Below are 14,960 nucleotides of genomic sequence, written 5' to 3' on the forward strand. Positions count from 1 at the left end.
GGAGAGGGACATGATGCTGGCAACTACCCCTGGCAATGCCCTTTGTACAGCTTGGCACCATGCCAACCTAGCAGTGCCAACCTGGCAGTGCCAACTTTGCAGTGTCAAGGGGTAGATCCCACTGGCAGTTTAGTGTGGCGGGGAGGGCTGACATGTATTTGTGGTGTTGGGGCAGTCATGGGAGTAGGGGATGCGAGCGATGGCTGTTTGGTGGAAGGACGCGGCAGGGTGACAGCCTCGACAGTATGTCGGGGGAGGGGTGGGGGGGGTGCTGGGGAGGAAAGGTTCCGGTGTTTTGAGGGGGTGCGGGGGGGGTGGGGGGTGGGGGGGGGGTTGTGTGTGGGTGATTGCCCATGTTGATCGGGGGGTAATACTAGCTCCAATTGGCGCAGGCGGGGTGTGGCGTAAAAACTGGCTCCGATCTGGGGGGGCAGGCACGGGGTAATACTGGCTCCAATTGGCAGTGGGGAGGGGTGAATATTGGCTCCGATCAGAAGGAGGTGGACAATACTGGCTCAGGGGCAGAGAGGTTTTTGATTACTGGCTCCGATTGAGGTGTGGGGGGGTGGTGAATGCTCCAGTCGGCGGGGGCAGTGTGAATAGTGGCTCCAATCAGAGGGGGGGAGCCCCTGAGACCTCCATAGTGGCATGGGGGTAAGGGGGTCATTGTTTGTGCTAATCAAGGTGCCCTTTGAACATGGTGCCCTGATCTCAGTTCAGCAAGGCTTTGCCAACATGTTGAGATGGCGTGGAACACTCCTCCCTGTTTTCTTGTGGCAAGGGTGTGGTAAGATCTGGAGAGAAACAGACCATTTTTCTCGCTGGAACCAATACTCTCCCACTTTTTGATAAGATTTCACCCAGAAACAACTCTTGGGAAATATAAACAAATATTATTTGTTTAGTTCACCAGTTGGTCAATGTTTCTGAATGAACCACAGAGATTTAGAATAATGAGATGAAAATTATACACGTGTGTAATATGCTCCATTCGAAGCAGAATATCAGTGAAGTGGATTCCATTAGCAGCTGTCTATAGATTCAAGAGTGTTCATTCATCTTTCGGTTTAGCTTTTGTTGGGACAGTCATTGTCGGTCTCGATGGAAAGGCCTAATTCACAAAGAGCACTTAGATATTCTTCATTGTCAGGATCCAACTCCGAGGCTTTTGCAAAGTTTTCAATAGCCTCACGCTTCTCCCCATCCAGTTGGTGCATTAAGCCAAGAACACCATAGGCCTTGCTGTCTCTGCCATCCCTACGAAGTTGTCTATTTGTTATCGTCATTAAGTTATCACGGCACCTTTTCTTTTCTGTTGAGTTATAATTGACTTTCATTCCTTCCAGAAAATGGGTGATAGCTTTTGATTCTGATTTTTTCTGATTCAGTTCAAATAATCCAGCCTCCAAACATATTGCCTGCTTATTTTCTGGACGTATACCTTCCAATTTCAGTAAATTATTGTACATCTCCTCTACTTTTGGATATTCCTCATTAAACGAACATATCCTGGCATAATCCAGCTGTGCCCTAATAAATGTGAATGGGCGAGGCTCAAAGGCCTTTTTAAAATGATACTTACACAGTTCAATCAGTTCAGCTCTCTGTTCAAAAGCAGGATCACTCGGCCTTTTGCTGCGTGAATTTTTGTTCAATGACATTAATTTGTTTCTGTAACACAGTCCTATTTGATGGTGTAAGAAGGTAGACTTTGGGGTAATTTCCAATCCTTTCTTCAACAGATCCACAGCTTTTTCCACATTTCTTTTTAATCTGTAAAATTTTGCAGCATAACGAATCACATGTGGAAGATCCGGGGATTTCTGCAACGCTCCTTCAACTAATTCAAGCGCTTCCTCAGTTTGATTACGCTGTTGTAGTTTTAGAGCCAGCAACACCATGGCTTCAGCATGATCCGGATCGAGCTCCAGCACACGTCTGAACTGCTTCATTGATTGAGTGGGTTTGTAACTGTCTGGGGTTCCAGAAAAAGCTTCAAGACGAGACAGAACAATGGCATATCCAACATTCCATTCAATATTATCCGGATCTTCCTCCAGAGCCTTTTTAAAACATTCCTTTGCCTCTTCATAACATTGAGAACTGGACTTCAACAGTGACCAACCCTTCTCCCCGTACACTTCAGGTATCATTGCTGTATACCGAGAGGCATCAGGAAATTGTTGACAGATCCTCTCCAGTTTGTCGAGGTAGGACTGAGCCTCTGTCAGTTGTCCCATGTGATAATTGACCCAGGCACGGTTTCCATAGGTGACGATGATTCTTTTTTCAAATTCATCTTCATGATTCTCCCTCAGAATCTTTTCAGCTTCCTGTAAGTTTTGAATCGCCTCCTCACAGTTTCCTTGCAGACAGTTTACAAAAGCGAGTTGGTTGTAAGACCTGCCTCGAGATTTCACATTTGTCTGGATTGTGTCTTCTAATCTTTGCTGCAAATCATCCAAGTCAATGTTTTCTTTCTGTGGCCCCCACGTGAAGTGACATTGAAGCTGATCGAGCTTCACTTTCAACAAATCCTTCTCTTGGTCACTGCAAGAGAAACAAAAATCATCAAAATCCATCTCAGACTGACCCATTTCCCAGCTCCTCCATCCAGTTTTATTATCTAAGAGCTGCTCCTGACTCCGGGACTCAATGTCCCTGAAACCTCTGGTCCCACAATGATTATCTCAGCAAAACCTCCCAGCAAAGTGAAGGGATTTACTTCATAACTCTGTCTGTTGTTACACTTGTCTCCTGTCTGCTGGTTGATGTACTACCTGGTGGACATTTAATCTTCTTACTAAATGAACAGTAAATCTCAATCCCAATGAGATGAAGAGGAGCTCTAGTTGAAATACTCAATCTGCCTATTGGTTTTGTCCAGTACATCTCCCTCTCATTCTGCTCCACAGTTCCCTCCTCACCGAGGCTGCCTGTAGTCCCAGCAGAGGCTCCACTCAAACCTGGCACTGCTGAGTCTACAGAGCTGCTGGCCTCACGATGGGTGGACTGCTCTTTAAGGTGGACCTCCCCCCAGTTAAGTATGAAGTCTCACCATATGACAGTTGATGCTGCTCCTGGTTTAAGTTGATGTCGAGAAGCCAGAAGAATCCGGGGGAGGGTGGGGGTGGGGTTGCTACTTACACTTCAGCCGGGTGTGTGGAAGGGAACATTACACCTTCCCATAAAATCCAGCCCCATGTTCAACTCTTAACCTTCTGAAGATCTCCCATAATTCCATTTCTTAGGCATTAAAGCATATCCCATAATTCCCCCATTAATTAGTTCTCCATAAATCCTCCTAAAGAATTTTATCACCCTCTAAATATTTCCTTCATTTTGATGTTTCTCTGATCATGACCATGTGAAATGCCTTGGGTCAATTTATCACATTCTCGGTGTTATATGAATGCAAGTTAACATAGAACATAGAACAGTACAGCACAGAACAGGCCCTTCGGCCCACGATGTTGTGCCGAGCTTTATCTGAAACCAAGATCAAGCCATCCCACTCGCTATCATCCTGGTGTGCTCCATGTGCCTATCCAATAACCGCTTAAATGTTCCTAAAGTGTCTGACTCCACTATCACTGCAGGCAGTCCATTCCACACCCCAACCACTCTCTGCGTAAAGAACCTACCTCTGATATCCTTCCTGTATCTCCCACCACGAACCCTATAGTTATGCCCCCTTGTAATAGCTCCATCCACCCGAGGAAATAGTCTTTGAACGTTCACTCTATCTATCCCCTTCATCATTTTATAAACCTCTATTAAGTCTCCCCTCAGCCTCCTCCGCTCCAGAGAGAACAGCCCTAGCTCCCTCAACCTTTCCTCATAAGACCTACCCTCCAAACCAGGCAGCATCCTGGTAAATCTCCTCTGCACTCTTTCCAGCGCTTCCACATCCTTCTTATAGTGAGGTGACCAGAACTGCACACAATATTCCAAATGTGGTCTCACCAAGGTCCTGTACAGTTGCAGCATAACCCCACGGCTCTTCAACTCCAACCCCCTGTTAATAAAAGCTAACACACTATAGGCCTTCTTCACAGCTCTATCCACTTGAGTGGAACCTTTAGAGATCTGTGGATATGGACCCCAAGATCTCTCTGTTCCTCCACATTCTTCAGAACCCTACCTTTGACCCTGTAATCCACATTTAAATTAGTCCTACCAAAATGAATCACCTCACATTTATCAGGGTTAAACTCCATTTGCCATTTTTCAGCCCAGCTTTGCGACCTATCTATGTCTCTTTACTGCCCACAACAGCCCTCCACCTCATCCACTACTCCACCAATCTTGGTGTCATCAGCAAATTTACTGATCCACCCTTCAGCCCCCTCCTCTAAGTCATTAATAAAAATCACAAAGACCAGAGGACCAAACACTGATCCCTGTGGCACTCCGCTAGCAACCTGCCTCCAATCCGAAAATTTTCTATCCACCACCACCCTCTGTCTTCGATCAGACAGCCAGTTACCTATCCAGTCAGCCAACTTTCCCTCTATCCCACACCTCCTTACTTTCATCATAAGCCGACCATGGGGGACCTTATCAAACGCCTTACTAAAATCCATGTATATGACATCAACTGCCTTACCTTCATCAACACACTTAGTTACCTCCTCAAAAAATTCTATCAAATTTGTGAGGCATGACTTGCCCTTCACGAATCCGTGCTGACTATCCCCGATTAATCCGCATCTTTCTAAATGGTCGTAAATCCCATCCCTAAGGACCTTTTCCATCAATTTACCAACCATCGAACTAAGACTAACCGGTCTATAATTACCAGGGTCATTTCTATTCCCTTTCTTAAACAGGGGAACAACATTCGCCATTCTCCAGTCCTCTGGCACCATCCCCGTGGACAGCGAGGACCCAAAGATCAAAGCCAAAGGCTCTGCAATCTCATCCCTTGCCTCCCAAAGAATCCTAGGATATATTACATCAGGCCCAGCGGACTTACCGACCTTCAGTTTATTCAAAACTGCCAGTACATCCTCCCTCCGAACATCTATTTCCTCCAGCCTATTAGCCTGTAACACCTTCTCTTCCTCAAAAACATGGCCCCTCTCCTTGGTGAACACTGAAGAAAAGTATTCATTCATCACTTCGCCTATCTCTACTGACTCCATACACAAGTTCCCACTACTGTCCTTGACCGGCCCTAACCTCACCCTGGTCATTCTTTTATTCCTCACATAAGAGTAAAAAGCCTTGGGGTTTTCCTTGATCCGACCCGCCAAGGACTTCTCATGTCCCCTCCCAGCTCTCCTAAGCCCCTTTTTCAGCTCGTTCCTTCTAACTTGTAACCCTCAATCGAGCCATCTGAACCTTGTTTCCTCATCCCTACATAAGCTTCCCTCTTCCTTTTCACAAGACATTCCACCTCTTTCGTGAACCATGGTTCCCTCACTCGGCCATTTCCTCCCTGCCTGACAGGGACATACCTATCAAGGACACCCAGTATTTGTTGCTTGAAAAAGTTCCACTTTTCATTAGTGCCTTTCCCTGACAGTTTCTGTTCCCAACTTATGCCCCCTAATTCTTGCCTAATCGCATCATAATTACCTCTCCCCCAATTGTAAACCTTGCCCTGCCGTACGGCAACTATCCTTCTCCATTGCAATAAGTTGTTATCACACTACTTGGGTGGCACGGTGGCACAGTGGTTAGCACTGCTGCCTCACAGCACCAGGGACCCGGGTCCGATTCCCGGCTTGGGTCACTGTCTGTGTGGAGGTTGCATGTTCTCCCCGTGTCTGCGTGGGTTTCCTCCGGGTTCTCCGGTTTCCTTCCACGATCTAAAGATGTGCGGGTTAGGTGGATTGGCCATGCTAAATTGCTCCTTTGTATCAGAGGGATTAGCAGGATAAATACGTGGGGTTAGGGGGATAGGACCTGGGTGGGGTTGTTGCTGGTGCAGACTCGATGGGCCCAATGGCCTTCTTTCTGCGCTGTATGATTTCTATTCTATGATAACAAACGGAGCTGTTACATTGGCCCACAAAACAACAGTGACTTCATTTTCAAATAACTCACTGATTGTGAAAGACTTCCCTGCGAAGTGTGGGAAGATGTTGCATCAATACAACTTCTTCTTTCTTGCTTTCTTCCTGTTCAATTCCCACAGACTCACTCCATTCACCGGACATCCCAACTCATCCCCTACTCCAGCTGCCGCTCTTCTCCCCTCTCCACGCTCAATCCTCGCTGACATTCTTACCCCCTCACCCCATTCATGGTGGCTTTCTGCTTTCAGTTCAAACTACTCCCCTCGGGCAGAGGCCTAGGCACAGGATGGTCAGTGTCATCAAAGAGGGCAAGAAGACCATGCTGGAAGAAGATGCCACTACCCGGCTGCCAGGGTGTACATGCACCTTGACATGACCAAGGTCTTGTACCGCAGGAGGCCCCGGCTCTCAGGGTCATGAGCATCTGCCAGATGATAGGCCTGAGGTAGCCACCAATGGTGTGGGTGGACAACCATTGCCGGTGGCTCTGAAGGTCATGGTGACACTAAATGCCAGTGCCTCTGGATCATTCCAGGGTGCTGCAGTGATCATAAAATCATAGATATCATAAAATCCCTACAGTGCAGAAGGAGGCCATTTGACCCAGCGAGCCTGCACCAACAACAATCCCACCCAGACTCTATCCCATAACCCCATGCATTTACCCTAGCTAGTCCCCCTGACTCGAAGGGGCAATTTGGCATGGCCAATCCACCTAACCCGCACATCTTTAAGCTGTGGGAGGAAACCCACGCAGGCACAGGGATAATGTGTAAACTCCACACAGACAGTGACCCAAGCTGGGAATCGAACCCGGGTCCCTGGTGCTGTGAGGCAGCAGTGCTAACCACTGTGCCACCGGGCCGCTCTGTGGAGTCTCAGTCTGCCACTCACAGCTAGATTAAGTTAGTAACTGATGCATTGTTCAGGTGAGTGAGAAGATTCATTCATTCCAGGAAGCTGCTCCCACTCTATTCAGCTCGATATCCTGGACATCTCTGATCAGGCAATAACTAGTCTGACACCAATACAACACACGGGGCACATCTGGCTTGAGGGCAGAATGATATTTAAGGTGATAAATTCAGAGATACAAAAAGGTTATTTCACATGGATCATCAACATAAAATCTCAATTTAAACAGATCAATAGCACCCAGTGCAAACCCCTGCTTGTGACGAGTCTGTTTTAAGCGTTCCACATCTAGGTGACCCCACCCCTCACCGATAGTGGAATTGGAGGCAGTTTCTGTTCTCATTACCCTGTTTCCACAGCTGACCTTGGCAGTTGTCCTCTGGTCAGAGGAGCTGAGCAGACACTTCCTGGGAGGGTGCACTTGACAACATTGCCAGGCAACCCTCAGTCACTGTAGACCCCTGGGATGGGGCGGAGACTGGCAGAGAGTTGGAGGAGCTGGTGTCCTCGTCCAGGGCTCAGTGCGAGGAGTCTACAGAAACGACAGCTACTTTGTCCACCATGCTGAGGTGAGTCCTCACCACCCTGCTCATCAATGAAGGATGGGCAACCATGGAGACACTGGTTGGTGCCTCCTTTTCCCACACAGCAACTGACCTCCTGAGATCAGTGCCTGTGTGAGGACTTGCAGGTCCGAGCACTACCGCAGTAGCATGCCATTGCGTTTCTGGAGCAGCCTCTCCATGAGAATCGCTAATGTCTTAATGGATGAGGCTGTGCACTCAGGCTGTGCACTCGGGCTGTGCACTCAGGATGGCAGTGCCAGGGGAGGACCATCTGGGGAGGCTGATTGGGAGGGTTCTCGTTATGTGTGGTGGGGTGGGAAGGGGGGGAGCCATCCTGGTGCTTGTGTGAGGGAAGGGGGGATGCTTTCCCTGATGCCTGCGTGGGTGGGGAGTGGGGAGAGTTTATTTTCATTGCAGATTGGCACGTCATTTGAAGATGGCAGCCCGATCTCTGTGGAGCTGGCATTGTCCTTTCAATCAGGCCCTGCCAGAGTGACAGCAAAAACCACGCCCACAGATGTTTGTGGGCAGGAATTTCCGGTCTTGGGGTGAGTATGGTCAGAAAATCCCGTGAAAGGAATGTGATGGACACTCTCCACTTGCTGGTTGGGAGCAGCTGCAGAAACGCACAATTCACACAATCCAGGACAAAAGCAGTCCGCATGGTTGGCACCCCCTCCACCAACTGAAACATTCACCCCCTCCACCTTAAACATTCACTCCCTCCACCTTAAACATTCACCCCCTCCACCTTAAACATTCACCCCCTCCACCTTAAACATTCACCCCCTCCACCTTAAACATTCACCCCCTCCACCTTAAACATTCACTCCCCCCACCTTAAACATTCACCCCCTCCACCTTAAACATTCACCCCCTCCACCTTAAACATTCACCCCCTCCACCTTAAACATTCAGCCCCCCCACCTTAAACATTCACCCCCTCCACCTTAAACATTCACCCCCTCCACCTTAAACATTCACCCCCTCCACCTTAAACATTCACTCCCCCCACCTTAAACATTCACCCCCTCCACCTTAAACATTCACCCCCTCCACCTTAAACATTCACCCCCTCCACCTTAAACATTCACTCCCCCCACCTTAAACATTCACCCCCTCCACCTTAAACATTCACTCCCCCCACCTTAAACATTCACCCCCTCCACCTTAAACATTCAGCCCCTCCACCTTAAACATTCACCCCCTCCACCTCAAACATTCCCCCTCCACCTTAAACATTCCCCCTCACTCCCAATGCACAGTGACAGCCGGGTGCACCATCTCCAAGATGCCCTGCAGCAACTCACCAAAGCTGCTTTGACAACCTCAACCAAATCTGTAACCTTTACCACCGAGAATGACAAGGGCACCAGCCTCATGGGAACATCGCAAATTCCCCTCAAGATACACCCCATCCTGACATGAAACTATTTCACCGTTCTTTCACTATTCCCAGGCCAGAATTCTGTAGTCCCTTCCTAACAGCACAGTGGGTGCACCTACAGGAGATAGACAGGCTCACAGAGCTCAGCACCACCTTCTCAAGGGTAATTAGAGATGGGTAATAAATACTGGCCGAGCCAGCAATGCTCAGATGCCCAGAACAAAGAGGAAACACAGCCCTTTGTTTGAGATGCTTTGTAATGTCTGTTATTTAATACTGAAAACGAGCTCCTTGTTCGGTAGTCTATGGGTAGATTTCAGGATTAAAACGTTTCCTGTGAACTTTACCTCATAATGCCGACCGAATGGAAAATGTGTCAAATTCCTTTCTCGGTGTTAATTCAGCTTCGATAAGTTGATCGAGGAGAGTGTTTGTTGTGTTGTTTTTCAGCTGTTTTGCTTCCTGGAAAATCATTTCCTGGATGGGAATTGAAACTGAAACTAAAAACAAGCGATGAAGCCAAGTGTCTGAGCAGAAGGGAATGCTGCCAGTGCAGTAACAATGTTTAACCACAGAACTCCTGTTAGTCACAGAGAAAGATCAATTGGTTCTGTCAGGAGAATTCCTTTGTCCACTGTGTTACCAGACTTTTACTCATTTTTGATACGTGACCTCCCCCCCCCCCCCCCCCCGCCACCAACCCCCCCCCCCCCCCCCGTCCCCCCTCGCACTCCCGGATTACACATCCCTGACATGTGATTGTATCCCCGGATTACATGTCATTGACATGTGAGTGCATTCCCTTGGATTACACGTCCCTGACATGTGATCATATCCTCATGGATTACATGTTCCTGACTGCAAATGTATCTCCCTCAATTACACATCCCCGACATGTGACTCTATCCCCTCCTTTACACGTTTTTTGACATGCGAATTTACCCCCCCCAAATTACACGTCCCTGGCATGTGATGATACCCCTGGATTACACGTCCTTGAAATGTGACTGTACCTCCTGGATTACACAGGAATCCCACTTTCCAGCACTTGGCCCATCGCCTTGAATGTTATGACATTTCAGGTTCTCGTCCACATACTTTTTAAATGTTGAATGTTTTCCCACCTCTGCTACCCTCCCAGGCAGTGCATTCCAGACTCTCACCTCCCTCTGTGTGAAAGGGATTTTCCTCAAATCCCTCTAAACCTCCTGCCCCTCACTTTAAATTTATGACCACCTCATTATTGACCCTGCAACTAAGGGGAACAGCTGTTTCCTATCCACACTGTCCATAGCCCTCATAATCTTGTTCACCTCAATCATGTCCTCCCTCAGCCTTCTCTGCTCTAAAGAAAACAACCCCAGCCTAACCAGGTACTTTTCATAGCTCAAATGCTCCAACCCAGGCAACATCCTGGTGAATCTCCTCTGGATCCTCTCCAGTGCAATCACATCCTTTCTATAGTGAGGCGACCAGAACTACACACAGTTCTCCAGCTGTGGCCTCACCAAAGTTTTGTACAACATAACCTCCCTGATCTTATAATCTGTGCCTCAACTGATAAAGGCAAGTGTTCCATATGCCTTCTTAACCACCCGATTCACCTGTCCTGCAACCTTCAGGGATCTGTGAACCAGCACCTCCAGATCCTCCATTCCTCTGAGTCTCCGAATGTCCTATCATTCATTGAATACTCCCTTGTCTTGTTACTGCATCATCTCTCACTTTTCAGGGCTAAATTCCATCTGCCACTGAACTTCCCATCTGACCAATCCGTCGATAACTTCCCGCAACCTAAGACATTCTTCCTCACTATTAACTACCCTGCCAATCTTTGTGCTATCCACAAACTACTTATCATTCCCCCCCACATCCTCATCTATATACATCACAAATATGAGACCGAGCACTGATCCCTGTGGAACTCCACTAGACACCTGCCTCCACCCACACAAACAGCCTTTTGCCACCATCCTCTCTCTCCCGCCACAAAGCCAATTTTGGATGCAACTTGCTAAATTACCCTGGATCCCATGTGCTTTTGACCTTCTTTATCAGTTTCCCATGTGGGACCTTGTCAAAGGCCTTGCTGAAATCCATATAAACTACATTAATTACACTAATCTACACACCCGGTCACCTACTCAAAAAATTCAATCAAATTCATTAGGCATGACCGTCCTCTGAGAAATCCATGTTGACTATCCCTGATCAAACCTTACTGATCAACCCAAGTGGAGATTCATTTTCTCCTTCAGAAATTTCTCCAGTAGTTTCCCTGCCAATGATGTGAGACTCACTGCTCTGTAATTCTCTGGTTTATATCCACCACCCTTCTTGAGAAGTGGAGCCACATTAGCTATTCTCCAATCCTCTGGCACCTTCCCTGCACAGTAAGAAGTCTCACAACACCAGGTTAAAGTCCAACAGGTTTATTTGGCAGCACTAGCTTTTGGAGCCCCTTCTTCAGGTCAGACCTTCCCTGTGGCCAGCACCGCTTTAATTTCCTCCCTGGCCTCCCACAGCAGCCTAGGATACAACTCTTCCAATCCTGGGGATTTGTCCACAGTTAAGCCTACCAAAACCTCCAATATCTCCTCACTCCTTATATCAAAATGTTCATGAACCTCACTGTCCCTCTCCCTGAATTTGGTTCCTACATCCCCCTTCTCCTGAGTGAAGACAGATGTGAAATATCCACTGCGGCTCCAAACACAGATTGCCCCCTTGGTCCCAAATGGACCCTACTCTTTCCCTGGTTATACTCTTCCCCTCAATATACTTATAGAATATCTTGAGATTCTCCCTAATCCTAGCCACTATGTCCCTCTTTCCTCTCTTAATTGCTTTCTTAAGATCCCCCCTGCACTTTCTGTAATCCACTAAGGCTTGCGCTGATTTGCCCCCTTTGTACCTGCTAAATGCCTCTCTTTTCTTTCTTACCTTGTGCTGAATATTTCTAGACATCCAAGGTTCTCTGGGCTTGTCACTCCTCCATTCACCCTAAAGGGAACTTGTTGGGCTTGTACTCTCCCTGTTCCCTTTTTGAATGCCTCCCCCCCCACCACCACTCTGCTGTAGATTTTCCCAGAAGAAGGTGTTCCCAATGCTCTTTGACCAGATCCTGCTTTATTCTAACAAAATCTGCCTTCCCCCAATCCAAAACTGTTTTTTATAAACGATCGGCACAGACCTGATGGGCTGAATGGCCTCATTCTGCACTGGAGAGATTCTATTTTCCTTTTCCGTAACAACCTTAAATCATGCGGTGTTGTTGTTGCTGTCACCAAAATGTTCCCTTACTGACACTTCGAACATTGTCCGTCTTCGCTCCCCAGAATTAGATCCAGCACAGCTGGATCCAGCACAGCTGGATCTAATTCTCCCTCAGTCTACCCTTGTTGGATCTTTTCAATATTGACATAAAAAGCTCTCCTGAATGCACTTCAAAAAATCCGCCCCTTCTAAACCCTTTACACCATTATTATCCCAATTAATATTGGGGAAGTTGAAATCCCCCAATATAATTACCCTATTGTTATTACACACCTCAGTGAATTGTCTACATATCTGCCCCTCCATTGGGGGCCGATAATACCCTCTCAAAGGAGTGACTGCCCCCTTTTTATTCCTAAAGCCGACCCAGAAAGCTTCTTTGAAGACCCTTCCAAGATGTTGGATGAAATTTTCCAGCTGTTCCGGCCAGCGGGATTCTCTGGTCCTGCTGCAGTGAACGGAGATTTGGCTGAGCGCCAAATTCTCCATCCTTGCTGCAGCGGCAGCAGTAAAGTAAAGTTAAAAGTAAAAGCAAAGTTTATTTATTAGTCACAAATAAGGCTTACATTAACACTGCAATGAAGTTACTGTGAAATTCCCCTAATTAGAACATAGAACATAGAAAGCCACAGCACAAACAGGCCCTTCGGCCCACAAGTTGCGCTGATCATATCCCTACCTCTAGGCCTATCTATAGCCCTCAATCCCATTAAATCCCATGTACTCATCCAGAAGTCTCTTAAAAGACCCCAACGAGTTTGCCTCCACCACCACCGACGTCAGCCGATTCCACTCACCCACCACCCTCTGAGTGAAAAACTTACCCCTGACATCTCCTCTGTACCTACCCCCCAGCACCTTAAACCTGTGTCCTCTCGTAGCAACCATTTCAGCCCTTGGAAATAGCCTCTGAGAGTCTACCCTATCCAGACCTCTCAACATCTTGTAAACCTCTATCAGGTCACCTCTCATCCTTCGTCTCTCCAGGGAGAAGAGACCAAGCTCCCTCAACCTATCCTCATAAGGCATGGCCCCCAATCCAGGCAACATCCTTGTAAATCTCCTCTGCACCCTTTCAATGGCTTCAACATCTTTCCTGTAATGAGGTGACCAGAACTGCGCGCAGTACTCCAAGTGGGGTCTAACCAGGGTCCTATAAAGCTGCAGCATTATCTCCCGACTCCTAAACTCAATCCCTCGATTAATGAAGGCTAGTACACCGTACGCCTTCTTGACCGCATCCTCCACCTGCGAGGCCAATTTAAGAGTCCTATGGACCCGGACCCCAAGGTCCTTCTGATCCTCTACACTGCTAAGAATGGTACCCTTCATATTATACTGCTGCTTCATCCCATTGGATCTGCCAAAATGGATCACTACACACTTATCCGGGTTGAGGTCCATCTGCCACTTCTCCGCCCAGTCTTGCATTCTATCTATGTCTCGCTGCAACTTCTGACATCCCTCCAAACTATCCACAACACCACCTACCTTGGTGTCGTCAGCAAACTTACCAACCCATCCCTCCACTTCCTCATCCAGGTCATTTATGAAAATGACAAACAGCAAGGGTCCCAGAACAGATCCCTGGGGCACTCCACTGGTCACTGACCTCCATGCAGAGAAAGACCCCTCCACAGCCACTCTCTGCCTTCTGCAGGCAAGCCAGTTCTGGATCCACAAGGCAACAGCCCCTTGGATCCCATGCCCTCTCACTTTCTCAAGAAGTCTAATTGCCAGACTCCGGCGCCTGTTCAGTTCAGCAAGGCGTGAACGGCTGGTAAGATCGTGCCTCTTGTCCCTCCTTCCTGCAGTAACTGACACCTTAATTAATATCGCGACACCACCTCCTCTTTTACACCCTCCCCTGTCTCACCTGAAGATCCTATCCCTATCCTACACCCCAGAATGTTAAATAGCCAGTCCTGCCCCTCCCTTAACCATATCTCTGTGATAGCAACAAGATAAGAGTTTTATCAACGCCAGGTTAAAGTCCAACAGGTTTATTCGGAGCGCTACTCCTTCGTCAGATGGAGTGTAAATCTCTCGTCAGATGGAGTGTAGATTTACACTCCATCTGACGAAGGAGCAGCGCTCTGAAAGCTAATGGCATTTGCTACCAAATAAACCTGTTGGACTTTAACCTGGTGTTGTTAAAACTCTTACTGTGTTTACCCCAGTCCAACGCCGGCATCTCCACATCATAGCAACAAGATCACAATTCCTCGTTTCAATCCACGCCCTGAACTCATCAGTCTTACCTATAATATTCCAAGCATTAAAGTAGAGGCCATCCAGCCTCGCCTTCCTTCCTTGGAACTCAAATTGGCTGAATTCCCTCTGTCTTGGTTCCTTTAGTATAGAATGCTGTGTCCCTATTGTACTGATACCCTGTGTCCCCTCCCCCTGCTGAGCTAGTTTAAACTCCTCCCAACAACACTAGCAATCCCACAAGGAAGTTAGCCCCATTCTGATTCAGGTGCAGACCATCCCGTTTGTACATGTCCCATCTTCCCCAGAAACAATCCAAATGATCCTGGAATCCCTACAGTGCAGAAGGTGGCCATTCGGCCCATTGAATCTGCACCGACCACAATCCCACTCAGGCCCTATTCCCTTAACCCCATATATTTACCCTGCTAATCCCCTGACACTAGGTTCAATTTAGTATGGCCAGTCCATCTAACCCGCACATCTTTAGACTGTGGGAGGAAACCGGAGCACACGGAGGAAACCTACGCAGACACGGGGAGAATGTGCAAACTCCACACAGACAGCGATCCGAGGCCG

General features: G+C 47.8%; 2 protein-coding genes across 3 annotated transcripts in view; both read right to left on the bottom strand.

Moving 5' to 3' along the window:
- The window catches only part of lipf (lipase, gastric), a 911,257-nt gene that overhangs the window by 105,677 nt on the left and 790,620 nt on the right, over positions 1-14,960 (bottom strand). The gene's annotated exons all lie outside the window — the stretch shown is intronic.
- On the bottom strand, positions 944-9,366 carry LOC144500517 (interferon-induced protein with tetratricopeptide repeats 5-like). The gene is made up of 2 exons (XM_078223562.1): positions 9,242-9,366; positions 944-2,550 (listed from the first exon to the last, which is right to left on the bottom strand). The coding sequence occupies exons 1-2, from the start codon at positions 9,244-9,246 to the stop codon at positions 1,068-1,070; spliced, it is 1,488 nt and encodes a 495-aa protein (XP_078079688.1). The 5' UTR covers positions 9,247-9,366; the 3' UTR covers positions 944-1,067.

This window comes from Mustelus asterias, chromosome 11 (genome assembly GCF_964213995.1).
Source record: "Mustelus asterias chromosome 11, sMusAst1.hap1.1, whole genome shotgun sequence".
NCBI classification, from domain to species: domain Eukaryota; kingdom Metazoa; phylum Chordata; class Chondrichthyes; order Carcharhiniformes; family Triakidae; genus Mustelus; species Mustelus asterias.